Source organism: Cyphellophora attinorum (genome assembly GCF_001299255.1).
Source record: "Cyphellophora attinorum strain CBS 131958 chromosome Unknown Contig4, whole genome shotgun sequence".
Classification (NCBI taxonomy): Eukaryota; Fungi; Ascomycota; class Eurotiomycetes; order Chaetothyriales; family Cyphellophoraceae; genus Cyphellophora; species Cyphellophora attinorum.
The window spans coordinates 853,745-871,033 of NW_017253232.1; the positions used below are offsets into that span (position 1 = coordinate 853,745).

The 17,289-nt window shown below is 54.2% G+C and overlaps 8 protein-coding genes across 8 annotated transcripts; 3 read left to right on the top strand and 5 right to left on the bottom strand.

Moving 5' to 3' along the window:
* Positions 1-625: 625 nt before the first annotated feature.
* On the top strand, positions 626-3,073 carry AB675_6434 (Tethering factor for nuclear proteasome sts1; the record flags this gene model as incomplete). Its single annotated transcript, XM_018146726.1, has 4 exons — positions 626-899; positions 973-1,101; positions 1,154-1,273; positions 2,235-3,073. 4 exons carry the CDS (start codon positions 626-628, stop codon positions 3,071-3,073), a joined length of 1,362 nt encoding a protein of 453 aa, XP_018003856.1.
* A 395-nt stretch (positions 3,074-3,468) lies between these two features.
* On the bottom strand, positions 3,469-4,492 carry AB675_6435 (putative oxido; the record flags this gene model as incomplete). Its single annotated transcript, XM_018146727.1, has 2 exons — positions 3,469-3,878; positions 3,958-4,492. 2 exons carry the CDS (start codon positions 4,490-4,492, stop codon positions 3,469-3,471), a joined length of 945 nt encoding a protein of 314 aa, XP_018004103.1.
* A 785-nt stretch (positions 4,493-5,277) lies between these two features.
* AB675_6436 (Baeyer-Villiger monooxygenase) lies at positions 5,278-6,777 on the bottom strand (the record flags this gene model as incomplete). Its single annotated transcript, XM_018146728.1, has 1 exon — positions 5,278-6,777. The coding sequence occupies one exon, from the start codon at positions 6,775-6,777 to the stop codon at positions 5,278-5,280; it is 1,500 nt and encodes a 499-aa protein (XP_018004115.1).
* A 748-nt stretch (positions 6,778-7,525) lies between these two features.
* Positions 7,526-8,777, bottom strand: AB675_6437 (Diphosphomevalonate decarboxylase; the record flags this gene model as incomplete). Its single annotated transcript, XM_018146729.1, has 2 exons — positions 7,526-8,654; positions 8,713-8,777. 2 exons carry the CDS (start codon positions 8,775-8,777, stop codon positions 7,526-7,528), a joined length of 1,194 nt encoding a protein of 397 aa, XP_018003947.1.
* A 224-nt stretch (positions 8,778-9,001) lies between these two features.
* Positions 9,002-9,667, top strand: AB675_6438 (Cytochrome c1 heme lyase; the record flags this gene model as incomplete). Its single annotated transcript, XM_018146730.1, has 1 exon — positions 9,002-9,667. One exon carries the CDS (start codon positions 9,002-9,004, stop codon positions 9,665-9,667), a length of 666 nt encoding a protein of 221 aa, XP_018003870.1.
* Positions 9,668-10,285: 618 nt separating this feature from the next.
* AB675_6439 (uncharacterized protein) lies at positions 10,286-11,476 on the bottom strand (the record flags this gene model as incomplete). The annotated part of the gene is made up of 1 exon (XM_018146731.1): positions 10,286-11,476. One exon carries the CDS (start codon positions 11,474-11,476, stop codon positions 10,286-10,288), a length of 1,191 nt encoding a protein of 396 aa, XP_018003734.1.
* An 872-nt stretch (positions 11,477-12,348) lies between these two features.
* Positions 12,349-13,589, bottom strand: AB675_6440 (uncharacterized protein; the record flags this gene model as incomplete). The annotated part of the gene is made up of 4 exons (XM_018146733.1): positions 12,349-12,468; positions 12,815-13,138; positions 13,191-13,351; positions 13,400-13,589. The coding sequence occupies 4 exons, from the start codon at positions 13,587-13,589 to the stop codon at positions 12,349-12,351; spliced, it is 795 nt and encodes a 264-aa protein (XP_018004148.1).
* A 1,635-nt stretch (positions 13,590-15,224) lies between these two features.
* Positions 15,225-16,756, top strand: AB675_6441 (uncharacterized protein; the record flags this gene model as incomplete). Its single annotated transcript, XM_018146734.1, has 4 exons — positions 15,225-15,281; positions 15,330-15,684; positions 15,736-16,229; positions 16,280-16,756. The coding sequence occupies 4 exons, from the start codon at positions 15,225-15,227 to the stop codon at positions 16,754-16,756; spliced, it is 1,383 nt and encodes a 460-aa protein (XP_018003822.1).
* Between the last annotated feature and the right edge of the window lie 533 nt (positions 16,757-17,289).

Genomic DNA, 17,289 nt, shown 5'->3' on the forward strand with positions numbered 1-17,289 from the left:
TCAGATACCAGGTATCTCGGGCCTTTATGCCTGTTCACAACGGGCAAAATCACAGCACCGTTCCGAGAGCGCGCAATGCGCCTGCTCTTCTCGTACCTTGGATACCTTGTCTTCTGCTCTGACTTGGGCACCTCGTCGAAGTCCTCGAATCTCCCTTTACCCCAGCCGGCTAGTCTGAAAGAAGCAGTCAGATTTCCTCAACAAGGTAAGCAGTCGCGCCGGGCTACCCAGCGCAGCAAGACATACCTTATGGTGATGATCACAGTAAACGCTGGGCTGCCTCTGTGCCTCCCAGTCCTCGAGAAATGATATTGCATCACAGCTCATTTTGCGAGCCAGGACGCGCGTGCCATGTCTCCCAAGTTGCCCGGCGTCGGGCTCGGAATCAGAGGGCATGTCCTGGCCGACGCCGTGATTGAACAACCTTTGCGCCGGGCCCGACCAAGATGACGACGACGAACGCGCGGGCCTGATGGACAGCGTCGTCCAGAGCATGTCATGGCGTATATATATCTCGAGAGGGTGACGAGGTTGGGACACATCTGTAGTTTCACTTCTCCACACAGCACAGTCAAAGCCTCTCGAACGCAACACCCATAGTCAAACAGCATCACTTGAGATTAAAATGCATTCCAAAATCCTACCTCTGGCACTCTTCGCCACCATTCTCGCGCCCAGCTTTGCGCTGCCCGCCCCTCAGAAGCAAGGCGTTCCAACACCACCACCTAACCCGCCAGCAGATCCAAAGCCAGCAACCTGTGGCGAGCTCAACGTGTTCCTCACCGGCCTATCGGGCTATCACCCGCTCGTTGCCGCCCAAGGCTTCGATCCAGCCGTAATCGACGCCACACTTCGAGCTGACCATCAAAGGATTATTGATGCCGGGTATAATTGCAGGTGTAAGTCAATACTCGCCTTACCTTCCCCAGACATCAGATCCCTCAGATCGAAAGCTAACTGCCAATCGCACAGTCTCCCTCTTCGGCCCGGAGAAGATTGATGACCTCAAGGGCGAGCTCTCAGACGTGCGCTTCGACGGCGTCGGCGTCGGCGCGGGCGTACGCGCTTCTGTGGTGCCTGAGTTGACGGTCCATTTGGAGAGTAAGTCTCTTCCAATCCACTTTAGGCTTCGCGGTACTGACACGCAGAATAGAGATCCTCCAAGTCTATCGCGAGACCTTCAACCCATCAACGCCGCTCTACTTCAACTATAACTCGAGCTCGACCCTGGACGCGATTCAGAGGTATCTGCCACTGGATGGAGATTGTGAGGGTAAGCCGGGCAAGGATCTGGGGTTCCGTGTCATTTGTGATGAAAGTGTGTGCACGGGAGCGCCGTAGACGATGGGCCTTACTTTCGCTGCGGTTGGTCTGAAGGTCCTGGCCGGTTGGCCTACCTTCCTTTGTCAAATGTCCGGGAACTTTTGAATAGAGCAGCGTAATGAAATGGAAGTCCTCTACACCTGGGGACAGCGTTGGTATCGGAGCGAGTCGCCACTTTTGCAGCGGCTGGTCCGAGGGAATATAGTGGTTGTCAAATACTGTACATATAAAGTTACCATGACGATAAGAATTCCAGGCATTGATCCATTGCTACGAGACTATGTGTGATCTCAACGTCAGATCTCGGCGAACTCAGTAGCGTTTCTATTGTCTCCGACGCTTTGAGGACAACGTCCAAGACCGGCGTGAGAATCTGAAGCTGCACTAAGAATCTTTCCATGGATGTTATTGAAGAGGTCGCAGAACCTGATGAAGCTGAAAGTCGAAGTTGACTTTCGAGCCCTAACCCTCAAGCCAATAGGCTTCAAGGCCGAGTTCCAAGTGGGAGGCCCGTGCCACTCGTCCTCGTTTCGTCCACGTTGTTCAGCAACCTCTCATCTACTCTCCCATCCACCTCAAAACACATCTCTACATCTCCCAAACAACAGAGTCGACTTTATCGACTGCCTAACTCGAGTCAGCTCCCTCGTCTGCTGGGCGCACGCCATTCGACTGCCAATCTGTTTGCATCTGGTCCACACCTACCGCCGACCTGCAGTGAAACTGCCTTTCTCATTGTCTGCACCTGCCGGCAAGACGCCAATTCAGAGGCATCAACACCACCAATATGCATAGCCTTCTTGCTCCAACACCATTTCCTCCACATCTTCATGAGCATCGTCTATCTCCTACAAGATCTAGTATGTCAGGTCAATCGTACCATGACTCCGGAGCTAACCGCCATGTATCAGTGTCTGCACAGAACCCCCGCAAGCGGAAAGCGTCTCCCTCTCCCGATCGCGACGATGAGATGACCACTTCTCCTGCAATATCGAACGCCAGACTACCGCCTACATTGGCACCATCATCGAGAAAGAGACCAAAATCCGAGATCCGAGAAGGACCCTTCCCTGTGGAGCGCTTGCTGGAGACCTTGGACAAAGACCAGTTGAGCTCGGTCCTCACATCTCTCATCGAGCGAAATCCAGAACTCACACGAGACGTCGTACGAATCAGCCCGCGACCTAGTGTCCAGAGCACCTTGCAAGTTCTACGGCAATACTACAATCGGTTAATCAACGCCTTCCCGCTTGATCCCAATCCGAAGTCGGATTACTGCTACGATAGAGTCCGACCGCAGTGGCGAGCTCTTCTTGATGCCTTGACCGACTTTACACCTCCTTTCCTACCACCACACGAACCACAAACCTCGGTCTCTTTCGAGTATCTTGACAACGTTACTCAGATAATTCATGATATGCCAGAGTGGGATACCCCGCAATACAACCGGGCCAAGCACGACGCGTATGAGGAGATCTCGAGAGCATGGACGGCGGTCATTAAAGAAGCCAGCAAGCGAGGCGGAGGCATGAACCTGCAGTACAACGGCTGGGAAGAGAAGCTCCGCATTCACAACGAGAAGAGTGGCGGTCTACTCAAGGACGCGTACAGCGAGCTCATGAATGCTTTGGGCTGGCTGCGAGCAAGCAATACCGGCTCATCACAGCAGCAGAACAGCATTCGACAGCAGCTCTTCTCTGGATCGTATGGCATGGATTCAGTCACTATGCGAACTGGAGGCAATTGGTAGGACACGAATGCGAGACCGTTCATCTGGTGTTGATTCATGTCGACACACACAAATCAACGAAGCTACACGACTATTCTTTAAATTTTGGGCGGCTCATCTACTGGAGTTGTCTGCGCGACACGACACTTTACGACTACTAACGCCTGTGCACACCTGTCGATTTTCAATGGCGACTGTCGACGTCGTCACGAAGTACATACAAGCTTCTCGTTTTCCTACGGCGTGGAGAACATCACTACCTGCGATAGCATTGTTTTTGGAGCAGGCACGGGGACATTATTCAACGCAGGCATTCTTTTCTTCAAATCGATACCACGCATTTCCAAATTGACAAGCGGCTGATTTGGAAAGGTCGGGGCAAGTAGGTACATAGATTGACAGCAGAACGGCGATCCTCAACCATCAAAATCATCCCGATCCGTACTCCCACTAATCTCCTCTTGCCTCCTAACCTCCTCCAACTTCCCACCCAGAGTATTCACCGCCCGCCCAAATGCATCCGGCCCCAAGATCAACCTCTTCACACTCCCCTCCCCACTGCTTCCCTCCAACACCAACTTTCCCTCCACCACCTCTCTCACTCTCGCTGCCGCCTTGTCCACGTCACCCCTGAGCGTGGCCTTCCCAGCGTTGGCGAATTTTGTGTGCTGCTCTTCGGCGGCTGTGCCGCGGTAGTGCGCGGGTAAAGGGGCAAGGTTCATGGCGTTGGATTCGTTGAAGAAATTCGTCTGGAACATGCCTGGTTCAACGAGGAGGGTGGAGATGTTGAAGGGGGCGATTTCTTGGGCGAGGGATTCGGTTAGGCCTTTTGTATGGATCTTGTTAGCAACTCATTCTCAACACAACGAACGCTGAGCGACTACAGAGAAAACAAGGAGACTCACCCTCAACGGCGAATTTACTCCCGGCATAAACCCCACAAGTCATCCCCGCCATCAAGCCAGCAATACTGCTGAAATTCACGATCCACCCACCTCTGCCTCTTTCTCTCAACCCCGGGATGACCGCCTTGCACACCTTCAACGTCCCCCAGAAATTCGCATCCATTTGCTTCCTCGCCGCCTCCTCATCGATCGTCTCGACCACGCCCAGCACGCTGTACCCGGCGTTGTTGAACACTACATCGATACCGGCACCGTGGAATAATCCACCCGCCTGCGCGATCACCTCGTCGATCTTGGATTGCGGATCGCAGACGTCGAGTTGCAGCCAGGCGCCACGACCAGATGCCTCGACTTCGGCGACGAGGTCCGGGGTGCGCTGGGGGTTGCGAGAGGTGGCAATGACGTTCCAGTTTGATGGGCCGGAGAGGAAGTGGCGGGTGAGGGCGAGGCCGAAGCCGGAGGAGGAGCCTGTTATTAGGACTGTGCGGCGCGGATTGGTGCTGGTGGTGGTGGTGGTGGTGCTGGTGGTGGCCATTGTCGAGGGCTTGGTTGTGGGAGTGAGGGGGATGAGTCGGTAGGTTGTGATGATGATACTGTCCAGCTGTGTTGCGGGACGCTCGGAATGGTGTTCTTGGTTGCTACTGCTGAAATCACGGTTTTATCACTTGACCTCCAGTGTTCAGTTGTCACCTTCGTAGTGCCTGTACCTGTTCATTGAGCAGGCTCTGATGCTGCTGTGTTGGCAAGAGCGATCCGTGCATCTTTATAGCCTCCTTCGCAAAACCTACCTGCATTCAAGATTCCAGATCGTTTCATCGTCGGCGCACATCGCATAGAACGCATGTCAGTAGCAATCGCTCTGAGTATGCTAAATCCGAGAGGACGGAATACACTTTATGAGGAGATGCGGCCTGTCCGCACAAGGCAAGGACTAAGTTTGCGCCGAGTGGCTGCCCGAGTTTCGACAAGACCCTGGGCTATCGCCCTATCAGGCGTTGGGTCTATGATACTGCCTTCCGAAGCAGAGTAGCAGAGTGCTGGTACCGTCTACCCAGGTACTTGGCCAGAAGGGCACGGTTGTCGCGACTCTGGAATCAGGCCTCCCGTGCCCGTCTGAGGACTCTCACTCGGGCGGAGGTCACTGGATGAGGTGAACTTTGGGTGCTTACTCACTCATACAATACAGGCGACTGGGTAGAAATGCATGTTGTCTTTCTACATATGTGCCCGACACATTGCTGCAGAGCAGTGATCCCGAAAATGCCTGATGTCTTCCGCGATGCTGTCGACGAAGAATCGCTTGAAGCCTACTGAACCAGCTCACTTCGTTGTTCGTCCTCTAAACACAAGCCCATTCATGGACCCATAGTTCGCCGCCCAGTTGTCCTTCATATACGAATGCCGCGGCACCCAAGGTCCTCGATCACCGCCCTTGGGAAAACACCCCAACTCCTTGCCACGCTTCAGGTAGGTGCTATTCAACCCAATATACGGAACAACTTTTACCTCCCTCTCCTCCTTCTCGGTCAGCTTTGGCATTACAAACGCAGCTTTCCGCCTTTCCGCCTCCTTGATGATACGCGTGAACAGTCGAGCAGTTGCATCACTCCCCAGAGTCCACGGTGTGTCGACATACCCAACCACGAACGCAAAATTGGGCACGTCCTGCAGCATGGTGCCCTTCCAAACGAATCTTGAGCTGTAGGGAACTTCCTCACCATCGACAAAAAGCTTACTGTGGCCGCCGATATGAATCTTGAGACCCGTGGCGGTGATCAGGATGTCTGCCTCCACGAAGCGGCCGTCCGTCATGCGCACGCCATTTGCCTCGACGCGCTCGATCTGGCCGGTGACGATGTCGCCCTTGTCGGATTTTATGGCGTCAAAGAAGTCGCCTCCAGGTGAGATGCATAGTCGCTGCTGCATCGGGGTGTAGGCTGGCGTGAAGTCAGGGTCCATCTTGAGGTGGGTGTCAGGCGGTAAGAGCTTTTTCGTTTCGCCTTTGAGGAACCTCGAGGCCGTGTTCGGGAACCACCAGCAAAAGTTGATGAGCAGGAACAAGATCACGATCATTCGAGCCCGCATTACACGATATGCAAGGCCTGCTGGCAGCCACCGCTTGGCCCAAATGTTGAAACCATCTGATAGGGGCGGCGTGAAGAAGAATCCAGGTGAGCGTTGAATCATGGTGACTTTCTCGGCGGTCTGAGCCATTGCCGGAAGTATGGTGACCGCTGTGGCGCCGGAGCCAATGATCGCCACGCGTTTGTTCTTATGGTCCAGGTCTGTTGGCCAGAACTGTGGGTGAATGAGCGAGCCCTTGAACATTTCCAAGCCAGGTACTGATGTGGCTAAAGGCTCGTGGTAGTCATAGTAGCCTGTGCCCATCACGATGTACCTGGCGTGGAACATTCGGGTGTTTGTTGAGGGGGTTTGTGGAGTGTGGTTCAGAAGGACCTTGACTTGCCACAGTTGCAGATCTGACTTCCAGTGCAACTCGGAGACATGGTGGTGGTAGCGGATGCGCTTGTCGATGCCGTTCTTCTGGCATGCATCCTGGAGGTAGTCAAGGATGGCTGGGGCGGTGGCAATCTCGCGTTCCGACTCCCACGGATGCCATGGGAATCCAAAAGTTATCAGGTCGCTATCGGAGCGTATGCCTGGATACTTGAAGAGCGACCACGTTCCGCCGAGCTCGCCTCGACCGTCAAGGACGGCGTAACTGAGATGTGGAAGGCGTTCTTGGAGGCGATAGGCACAGTCGATTCCACTGATCCCAGCTCCGACAATAATGACGTCGAAATTGGTCTCTTGGACCATGTTGCCCGTCGTGGACCAGAAGGGGATGGCGAGAAGCTGATAATCTTTCGAAGGACAGCAAGGCTCGGGTGGTGTTTATGAGGTGTTGTATGCCCTACGATCGATCGTGCCTCCGCTCGTGCTCGTATAGCAAATACGAGATGCTCCAGTCGAAGTTACCACTTTACGAAACACGATGTGGCAGCCAAGTCGATTTCTGATCACTAAACGCCACTGCCTAAAGATAACGCTGTGTCTGACGACGTGAATCAAATCGCTGTGCTCGCGAATGCTACAATTTTGCTTAGATGTGTGAGGATGGTCAAGTCAAGTCGTCTTGACGTAACCAATCGGCAGCGTGTACTGTGGAGTCGGAGGTACTGTATGAAAGGGCAAACTCAGTGGCGGTGATATGTAGTCGCTCATGCGAACGACACTTGCACAATATGGCCGCAATTTATGAACTGACAGTGGGCTTTCTCTTCAGCCGTACCGCTATCTCCTCTGCCGGGGCCAGAACAGCTCGCAGCCACTGCATGGCCCCTGCCTTGCCCATACGCCCTACGTTGGACACAGTGGTAGACCACAAGCCACGTACCGAAGGTAAGCGTGTCCAACTGCACGATGGTGCGCCATGCACACGAAATCCGACAAGGTCCCCTGTCCAACAAGGACTGGCGAGTGTCCTCGCGTTGCGAGATCTTAAGTGGAGCTTCGCTACCATGCTCGGTCTTTGCGATAAAGGCTGCCCACATTCTTCATCGAACACTCACGTTCCCTCGACGGGCTTGCCGCTCTCGTCAACGAGATGCGTCTCGACCGACTCGGGGCCGCCCCCAACAGCAGTGCAGATCACTCTGCTGATGCCGTTCTTCAAGGTCATGACAGCCTTGCTATCTAGACCACCCATCTCATTCGATCGGATAGCCGCGCCAAATTCATTGTCCCATCCTTCTACTCGAGGCAGGTGATTTTTGAATACACCCGCCACCGCGCGAGAGTCGGGCTCCAGGTAGTAAATAACCGCATTTGGACCTGCGTCAAAGGTATATGCAGCGATGAGCTTGCCAGCCTTGCGATTGATTGTCTCCACTGCGTTCATAGCTGCCCGCGAGACGTCTGTAAGGTACTGAATAGGCGGCCAGGAGTCCAGACAGATGGCGTGGAATGAGTTGGAGTCTTGCATGGTCACTCTCGCAAAAGTCTCGAAGTCCTTGTCTTGTATCGCCTTCTCGATCTCCGCCATGCGTGCGGGCACAATATCCTTGAACCGTGCTGGTGCCAGACTTGAAGTCGCTACTGTTGTCTGCATGCCGGCTGTGGACGGGACGCCTTTCTTGTCTGCACTGACGACCAGTATCAAAGCCCGCATCTCCGGCCAGTGCGCTACGGGTGCGACCTCCTCTGCGAGACTGTCTGAACCATCTTCTTTGGTTCCGGATCTCCAAGCTACGTAGCCTCCCATCAGACTGCGACACGCCGAGCCAGAACCTTGTCGTGCAATCAGAGACAGCTGCTGCGGCGTTTGTGGTAGCTCGTACAAGTTCGCAATTGCTCTGACAAGAGCTGCGAAGCCAGCAGCTGAGGAGGCCAGGCCAGCAGCGGTTGGGAAGTTGTTTGCTGAGACCAGCCGCAGGGGCATTTTTGACAGCTTAGGGGCAGAGCCATCTTTGGCTTCGACTTCCTCCCTCAGCTGGCGTAAATTCCTCAAACATGCTTGTGTCCGCTTTGAGGACTGAATTTCTTCTTCCTCGCCATTGAGGATCAGGGAGTCTGGGCCGGTGTACGATTCGGAGCATGTGGCTGTAGTCAGCGTGCGCAGTGACTTCTGGGACAGTGTGACCGATAACGATGAGTTGGCCGGGAGGTTCAGATTCGTGTCCCTCTTGCCCCAATACCTACCTGTGTCAGTAACCGCATCGTTGGACGTGCTTTTGTCCCCGCTGGCGTACCTACTTGATCACGGCAATGTTGACTGGAGCTGTCGTCGTTGCACGGTGGACTTTGCCTGCTTCCGCCATGCTTACTGCGGCAGGTCAGTCCTTACGACCAGACAGATTGCAACACAAGAGTCTGCAGGTATGAAGAGCGTAGCAGAGAATCATCTCTCGCTGACCGCCGCGAGAGCATTGCAAAATGCGGGCGGCTAAACTTCGGCCCGAAATGACCTCAAGACATCACCATCACCATATGTCCATTCTAACATGAGAGACAGCTTGAGTTCCCAATACTACGACGACACAATATGGGGTGGTGGAAGGCAGATCCAGTGCCAGCAGCACCGACAGCACAAGCATCATCACAACCACCTCCACCAGCACCAGGTGCCCGACCTACACCACCAGCACAAACATCACCCTCCGAGTCCTCATGTCCGGTCGACCCCAAGACAAGATCATTATGGCTGCAACAAGCAGCCGCCTCAAAAGCCTCACAATCTGCCGCAACGACACCTCCGCCCCCTCCGCCCCTCCCATCAAACCACCCTTCCCTGCCATCTACCACAACCGCCACCCTCGCCTCAAAAGAATGCTCCTCAACCCGCATAACCGGCCAGTCCGCCTCCCCACCACCTCGTCCGGCGCACACTCCGACCCCAACCGGACGGCCACTCTCTCAAGACCGAGAAGTCAGCACCATACCGCGCGCACAATTACGTAGCACGACCTCTACCTCCCCAGCCAACGCCGAAACCGAAACCGGTCCCCACCCCTCCGGCAACTGGATCTACCCCTCCGAATCCCAATTCTACACCGCCGTGATGCAGAAACAGACCACCTCAGACCCTCACGCCTTGGCCACATCCATTGGCGCGATCATACCAATCCACAACGCCGTCAACGAGCGTGCTTGGTCCCTCATCCGCTCCTGGGAGGCTCCTCCAGCGACAGCTGTGGCGGGCCGAAACTAGCGAGTTTTGCCGGCAGGGGCGCGGGTGCGCAGACGCCGAGGGCGAAGTGGAAGGCTTGGGTCGAAGGAAAGAAGGAACCGTTCGACCGGCATGATTGGGTCGTGGAAAGGTGTGGAGGGGAGAGGGTTGAGTATGTTATTGATTTTTACGAGGGGAAGGGTGGTGGTGGGTTGGACAAGAATTTGAATTTCTTTCTTGACGTGCGGCCAAAGTTGAACAGTGTGGAAGGGTGTAAGATGCGGTTTGAGCGGTACTGGGGGCTGGGTGGGAGGCAGTAGGATGGCCTGGTAATGGCTGTGTATATATGTATATTTGGGAGTATAGCGAACGAGGGATGTATGATACGACAGATATAGCTGCTGCATGTTCGCTGGTCTGCAAGAGCAAGAGCTTCGGAGTGTCACGATGTGCATATTAGTACTGAGTGGGCATTAATATTATGGATTGAGCCGACTGCCATGTAGGACCGGCTTTCGGGTCGTCTTCCTGACTCTGAATCGTGTTCATGCCAAAGGCCTCCCTGTAAGCTCTTCCAAGCACTTTCGCTTATTGAGCCACGAGCCTGGCATGCTTGTTGCCCGTGGTCCATAGGCCACAGCCGCCTCAATCTCAAGCCGATCACTGCACGCCCCTCTTCACCCGACTCGGCCCGCCCCACCCCAACTTCTGCCCAACCTCGCCCAACCAAGCCAGCATCCGCGTGTACGTCTCCCCCTTCGAATAACTAACGCTCAAACCATGACCCGCCCCCTTCACAATCCCCGTATCAACCTTACTCGGGTCCCCAAACGCCAGTGCAGCCTTAGCCGGCACACTCGGCGCATTCCCCTTGTTCGGACCATAGCAGTCGCCACCACAGAATGGCACGTCGCGCTCACCCGTGATAACGAGTACGGGACCTTTGTACCCCGAAGGCCCTCCGACGCCACCGATGCTGAGTAGTTCGCCCATGGCGACGGGTTGACCGACGACGTTGACGATGTAGTCTAGGATCGCGGGGTCGAAGTCGTTGGGTGCGAAGAAGTTGGTTTGCACTGCGCTTTTGCTGCCGCTGACTAGATAGCCTGGTGGGTATTGTGAGGATAAGGGTGTGCTTTGGACGGTGACGAATTCTCCGCCTAGCATGAAGAACGGGATCCAGGTTGGGTCGGTTGAGAAGCCTTGCAGGATGATCGCGTCGGATGATTCGGGGTATGTGCTGGCTAGGGCGTAGGTCATGATCGCGCCAAAGGAGTGGCCTGCGTGGATGACATGCTGGTAGTTCTCGGAGATACCGTGGTCGTAGAGGCCGTAAGGCGTGCGGACGAGTTCAGTGAGAGCGGCAAGCGCTTCGACTTCGAGGAAGATCTGGATCTCGGAAATCGGATCGCCGTGACTGCTGCAGCCGATGCCCAAGCGGTCGTAGGTAAGGGTAGCGTAGCCGGCAGAAAGGGCGGAGATGACGTAGCTGTAGTTGTAGCCATTGTATGGCAGATCCCAGTACGCGCGGTCGAAGCCAATGCCGTGTGTGAGAATCTGGATGGCGTTGCGGGAGGGTCCAGTGGGTGTGCAGTATGTTGCCGAGATGTTGTAGGTGCCGTTCACGGTGTTGTAACCTTTGAGAATTGAGGCGGAGGCATTGTGACCGGGCTGCGTCCCAGCGAGGACGAAGTTGGTCACATCGACGTCGGTCTGGGTTGGTCCGACGGCGAATGCGCCGTTGCGTGCGGAGATCTGGATGGGGATTGTCAGGTTGCGACAATTTTGGTCGTGCGCAAAGCTGGGAGTGGCTAGTGCCAGGAGTTGAAGGACCGTCGCAAGAAGCCTCATCTTCGCGACACCCCTGACTTTCCTGCTCCTTGATCAAGGTGGAAGGTGCGACCTGTTCTTAATGCTCCTCGACAGGCAGATAGGGCAGACGATGGACGAAAAGGTGGCGTTGTCCATTGTGGGGATGCTGTGCAGGCAATATATAAATACTGGGTTGCTAGGGTGAAAGCTGGTGACAGTGACAGCCAGTAGTGACGTTGTTGGTAGAGTGGTTGTTTGCCCTAGACAGTGCTCAGCAACTATCACGGAGGCAACAATTCACTGCTCTCAACATTGAATTGCCGGCTAAACATTGGCCGAAAGTTCCGGTGGCACCGATTACTCATTGTATTCAACGAACAGCATTCTCTCGTGTAACAACCGACGAATCAGATCGAAATAGTGAGTACCAGAAGTGGTTTGGCCGTAGGGCTGTAATTGGTATTGAATAGGTAACTGCAGGGCATGTCGTCGTGCAACTGCGATTCTTGGCATAGCGGCTGCTTAGCCTACTGTCACGCAGTGCTCGTTCCAGCTCCATTTCGAGGTCCAGTACAATGTAGCTTCTGCAATTTGCTGCGGAATCCTTCGATAGAGCCAGACACCAGGCCGTGGGACTAGTGACCGAGTTGGTCTCTTCTCTCTGCGAGCGCCCCGAGTGGTGCCCTAACTGCGAGGTGCATCTGTGTGCCTGTGTGCCTGTGCCTGAATTCCATAGGCGTTGCCCGTGCCGGGCAAATTTGTCGGCTGTACTAATCGATTCGATCCCAAGTTGAACTATGGCTTCTTTCAATAGTGGCACTGATCCTGCTTGCGGTTGCAGGGTTTAGGAACGCCCCACGCTTTGAGGCACGATCTGTGGAGTATATCCTGAATTGATAGCCCGGTTGAGATCATATCTCCTCCTGTTGGTCTGCTCTGGCGGTTGCTGTGAGAGCCAGACCGGTATATCGCATATGCCAGGGTGGTGACGCCACAACATCGTGCTTGTCGAGGGTGTGATCTCCAAGGAACTGTCATCGGTCAACTCATGAACCTATCTTGGTGGTTTGCTGGATGTGCTGAAGGGACCGAGTATAGAGACAACGGATTCTTTGATGGCGGTTCTTCATTAAGATTAGACTGATGTCTGTTGCATCAGTGTTTGTGGTATTGCTTCGCCTGACAAAACAACCCAGCATGTTGACGGTTGTCTTTTAGTACCAGGACCCCATACCAGAGCATGCATGTGCAACGAAACGCCACTCTAGCAAAAAACCAAGCGCTCTGCATCAAGACGTAGCACGTAAATTCAAAGATTCAGCATTCAATTCGTCGGAGTCTCAACGGTCGCCTGGACCTGCGTCTCAGGCGTTTGACATCTCCGAGCTCTTGTCCAGATCCGCTTTGACCTCGCTTACGACCGAAATGGAAGTGTGAATGCTTGCCATCTTTGGGAGCTGGTGCGGCGTCCTCTGTTGTCTCACTGAACCGCGACAGAAATGACTTCTTCTTTGGCTGTGTCTTTGCGAAGTCCTCGTTGAGCTTGACATCATCGAAAGAGTCGTCATGGACCAGGCTCGGTCGCTCGAAGGTATTACCATTGAGCGAAGGTCGAGAGTGCTGAAAACTGCGGGAGTCTAACGAGGTTCGAGAGTTGAAGCTGTCGGTGTGAGTGATGGGAGAGCGTCCTGACACGTCCTTCTGCTTGTTAGCTCCTAGGTCGACGCTGATCTCGGAATTGTAGAGTACGTACGAAAGACCGCCTATACGAGTCGAAAGACTCCCGAGAGATCGAGAATGGCTCGTGCTCGCTGACTAGACTCCGGTGGTTCGACGTCGCTGACGGTGACTTTGCCCAGAAGGACGTCTTCTCTGCCGCTTCAGGTGCCACAAACTGGCCCCTGCTGTCGACCGCTACAGATTCGGTCAGTAAGCTGCAGTGGTGTGGGCGGAGGACCATACAACTCAGCTGGAACTCGTTTGGCTCGTCTTGACTCTCCTTCTTGCCCAGCGCCAGCGAAGGCTTGCTCGAGTATGGGCTGTTTGACGCTTTGACATCGCGAGGGCCCGGCCGTGCGTTCTCATCCGTGACCTCGGTGCCGTTGGTCACCGGACCCTTGCGCGACGTGAATGGTATCCGGAACGGCGGCATGGTTTGTGTGCGGTGCTGAACCAAAATGCGATGCCTCAAAATAAGCTACATGCACAGAAGAATGTTGCGCTCGAGTCGGAGGAGTGATAAGACGGGCGAAAAGCGATACAGACGTGGTGATGTATGCTTCTAGAGTTGTTGGTTGTTGATGATGGCGGGGCCTCGGAGATCGAAGTTGTGGAGGAAATGGGTGTTACGCGCGGCGGCTCTCCCGGCTCTAATTCTACCTTATTTTAGGTGGGCAGCCGCTGTTCAAGAAAACACAAACTTATACTTCGAAATGATTTACACAGTGCAAGAAGGAAAAAGCATCCATCAGAGGGCTGTCAGCTGTATCTATTCGCCTTGAATCGTAGGCAGGAGAAATGTCCGAGCCGCAGTTTGGTGGTGTGTGAAGTGTAGCCACGCAGATGCAGTGATGACATGACCTATGATCATCCCACCAACCAGTTGGGCGGCTCCTTGCTGATCGAGACCAAAGCCTGCTTACACGATACTTCTAGTCAGGGGTTTGAACTTCTTTCACGGCCTTCTAGAGGCTGGAAATAAATCGGCCCGGATCCCTCATGATAACTCATCCTCATTCACATGGTCTCCGGACGAACGTGGCAGTTGTGTAGAGTGTGCAGTGTGGGTGACGGACGTTCTGCTTGATCAACGCACTCTGTTGCATATGGGTGAGATGATCGACGATAAATCGAACGTGCGAGGGACAGAAACACGAAGTTGAGCGAATCAACTGGATAGAAGAAATCGCCCATACATGACGTGGACGAGTAATGCCGCCGAGCTTCCAGTTGTCTTGACGTCCACAGGGAAGTGAAAGACATCGGCATATCAATGTAGGTTACACCAAACGTACCTGGCCGCCGCAGGTGCCAGGACAACGGCAGTCCAGATGCAAAGGATGTCGTCTTAAACTGTGTAGCTGGCTCTAAGTATAAACGCAGCTGTCACCGCACGTGGAAGGCATGCTGTTGACGAGGCGCTGGCGCAACGATGCAATCATGACAGGCTATGCATGAGGTGGAAGTATGGACGCTAATAGAAGGCGACGAAGCAAACGACGGACAGCTATGGACCGTAGGTATGTGTCTGGGAGGCTGAGGTACATGTAGGCGTTTCGATCGCTCTGTGCCAGCACCGATTTCGCATCTGCTGGTCGGCGAGAAAATCTTGGACGCAGTCGACCTTCCAACGTTGGACCGGTAACAGTATCTTTCCTCACTCGGGCTGTGAAGATCGATCGTGTCAACGCGTCCATCTCGTCAGTCACACCGACAAAAGAAGGAGCGCTTCTGGCTCGAGGCAACCTCGACCATCATCTGCGGTATGTCTTCATTGCAGTTTCCCTTCACCTCGATGCCAGCCAGGCCGATGCTTGCCGCCTGCTTAAACGCATCATCGACACTTGAATACGGCAGTACCGTTCTTCACCACAAATCGCGGCCATCACTTTTGCATCACCATTTGTTAAGCCACAGCATCGGGTTCACGCTGTCAGCAGACGAAATAGCACGTATCCTTTCTATTGTGCTCTTCTGTTGCGTCTATCTGCAACTATGGGTTGGCCAGTCTGCATACAGCATCCCACATTGTTTCGGTAGCCCAGCGCATGTCACGTTTTGGTTCATCATGGCAATTGCTGACGTTCTCTTCTTACCTTGGCCCAGTTGGGCAAAGCTAGGCTTCGTAAGTGTTCGCAACGGACCATTCGGTTCGAGTACTGACGGTGTTCAGGTGCTGGGCGGGTTGCTCGTTATTGTCGGATGCATCGCCGGCGTGGTCAAAGTCATGAAATGGCGCAAGATGCTGCGGCTTGAGAAAGCCACCTCGGCACAGGCAGAAAGAGGCGAAATGACAACCAGCGTCGGCGTGCTTGTTGGGCGGCCCTTCGGAGTCAGGGCATTGGATGAGGATTCGTCCATCGAAGGCGTCTGGAACGCTCACACTTCAACACCTTTGCACGGACCGTCGAGGAACAGCAGTCCTCTACTTCAGCCGTTGCGGAAAAGCAAGAGACCCAAGAGGGATATCTCGACCTCCTCCATACCAACGATCGACCTTGGAGAGCCATCTTCTGCCCAAGCCACAGGTAATACTTCGTTGCTCGGCATTCATCAGCGCGTCTACTGACATTTCACAGTACCTATGGCACCTCGACCGCCTCATGATGAGCCAGCAGAATCCCCAGAAGCTCATCCGGCTCGAAGAAAGAAGACAAATTCCATCACAATAAATTACAGCGGCCCCTCATCTCGGGCAAGATCAGCAGCAGTCGGCGCCGAGGCCGAGAAGCAGACTCTGCTGACCGAGACTTCGTATACGACGGCTCCCTCGCAGTACTCCTCGTCTGCCGACGGCTCGACTACGAAGATGAGAGTACGAGTCTCGCCAAAGAGGGACAGTGGTCTCCGAAAATTCGTGATCGGAGGCCGGAGCCACACAGTGGCTTCGAAAGCTGTACCACCAGTCGATCACACAGACGTTATCCGTCGCATGGAAGCTCATAGAAGACTGCATTCGGCGGAGTCTGGACAATTGACGCCCCGGCTTCGACCAAAGTCAGAGGACAACGCCACAGTCGTCACTGACTACTGTGCTTGCGATGAGGACAGCTCGAGCTCCGGCTACCGCACCGTGTCTTGGCCCGCTGCGAGAACATCAAGCTTGGCTCAAATACACCCCAGAAGCCAAAGACTGTCTCGCAGACATCGATTCAATCACGAGCCGGCATCATCGAGGGTCGAGCACCGACGAAGCTTCCTCCTTCTGCGTGGACTAGGAGAACGCGGGAGCTACTGGATGAGAGTATGATGAGACAAGTCAGCGTAGCCACGACTGTCGACACAGCGCCTTCGCTGTGCTCGGACACAACATACTCCACGGCAGTCCCTAACATTGAACTTGGCCCAATCGAGAACAAGCACGCCCGCAAAGTCAACGACGGCTTCGAAATCCTCCCTGCAGGCACTTTCAGCAAGGAGCCTGAGGTCAATGTACTCAGTGTTTGGCCTGACGTCCTCATCGGAACTGATGATAGTCACCGAAAGGGCAAAAGGCTGAAAAAGCACAAGCGAGCAACTTCGAACAATTCACAAGCCTCTCGTAGCTCGAGCGAAAGCCAAAGATCTGGCCGCTTTGCACTCATGCATGCTGTCTATTAATCGACTGGACGCGTTCGAAGCATGACGAGATGAGACGATCAACTTCGTCCAGGCCTCGAAAAGATGTGTACAGCAGGAACGGGAGGAGCAGGAGAGCTCCGTACGATAGCAGACGAGCATTGTTGGGTTTCCGATTGGACATTAATGTACAGGTCCTGGATCAAAAAGCATGCGTAGGAAGGATGCATGAAGGAATAGGAAACCACAGTAGACAGCGTGTATCATTATCAGAACTGGCATTCTTTGCATATTCGACCGCGTGCAGAATAGAAGGTCCTGAGCCAAGGTAGCACATACCAACCGTGGTGAGGCCTCTGTGTGATCTTCTTGACCGATGCAAATGCCTGACGTTGTACATGTCGGGGGGCCGCTGTCTGTGTTTCTTGAACCGGCGTTATATGCATAGTGGCTTGAGATGAGTCTCACTTGGACATCACGCGCCAGAATAGAAGCAGGCCACAATTTTCGCCAGGGAGGATTCTGAGAGTCTTGAATGAACAGGACGATTGCCTCATCAGTGCTTGCATTCCCAT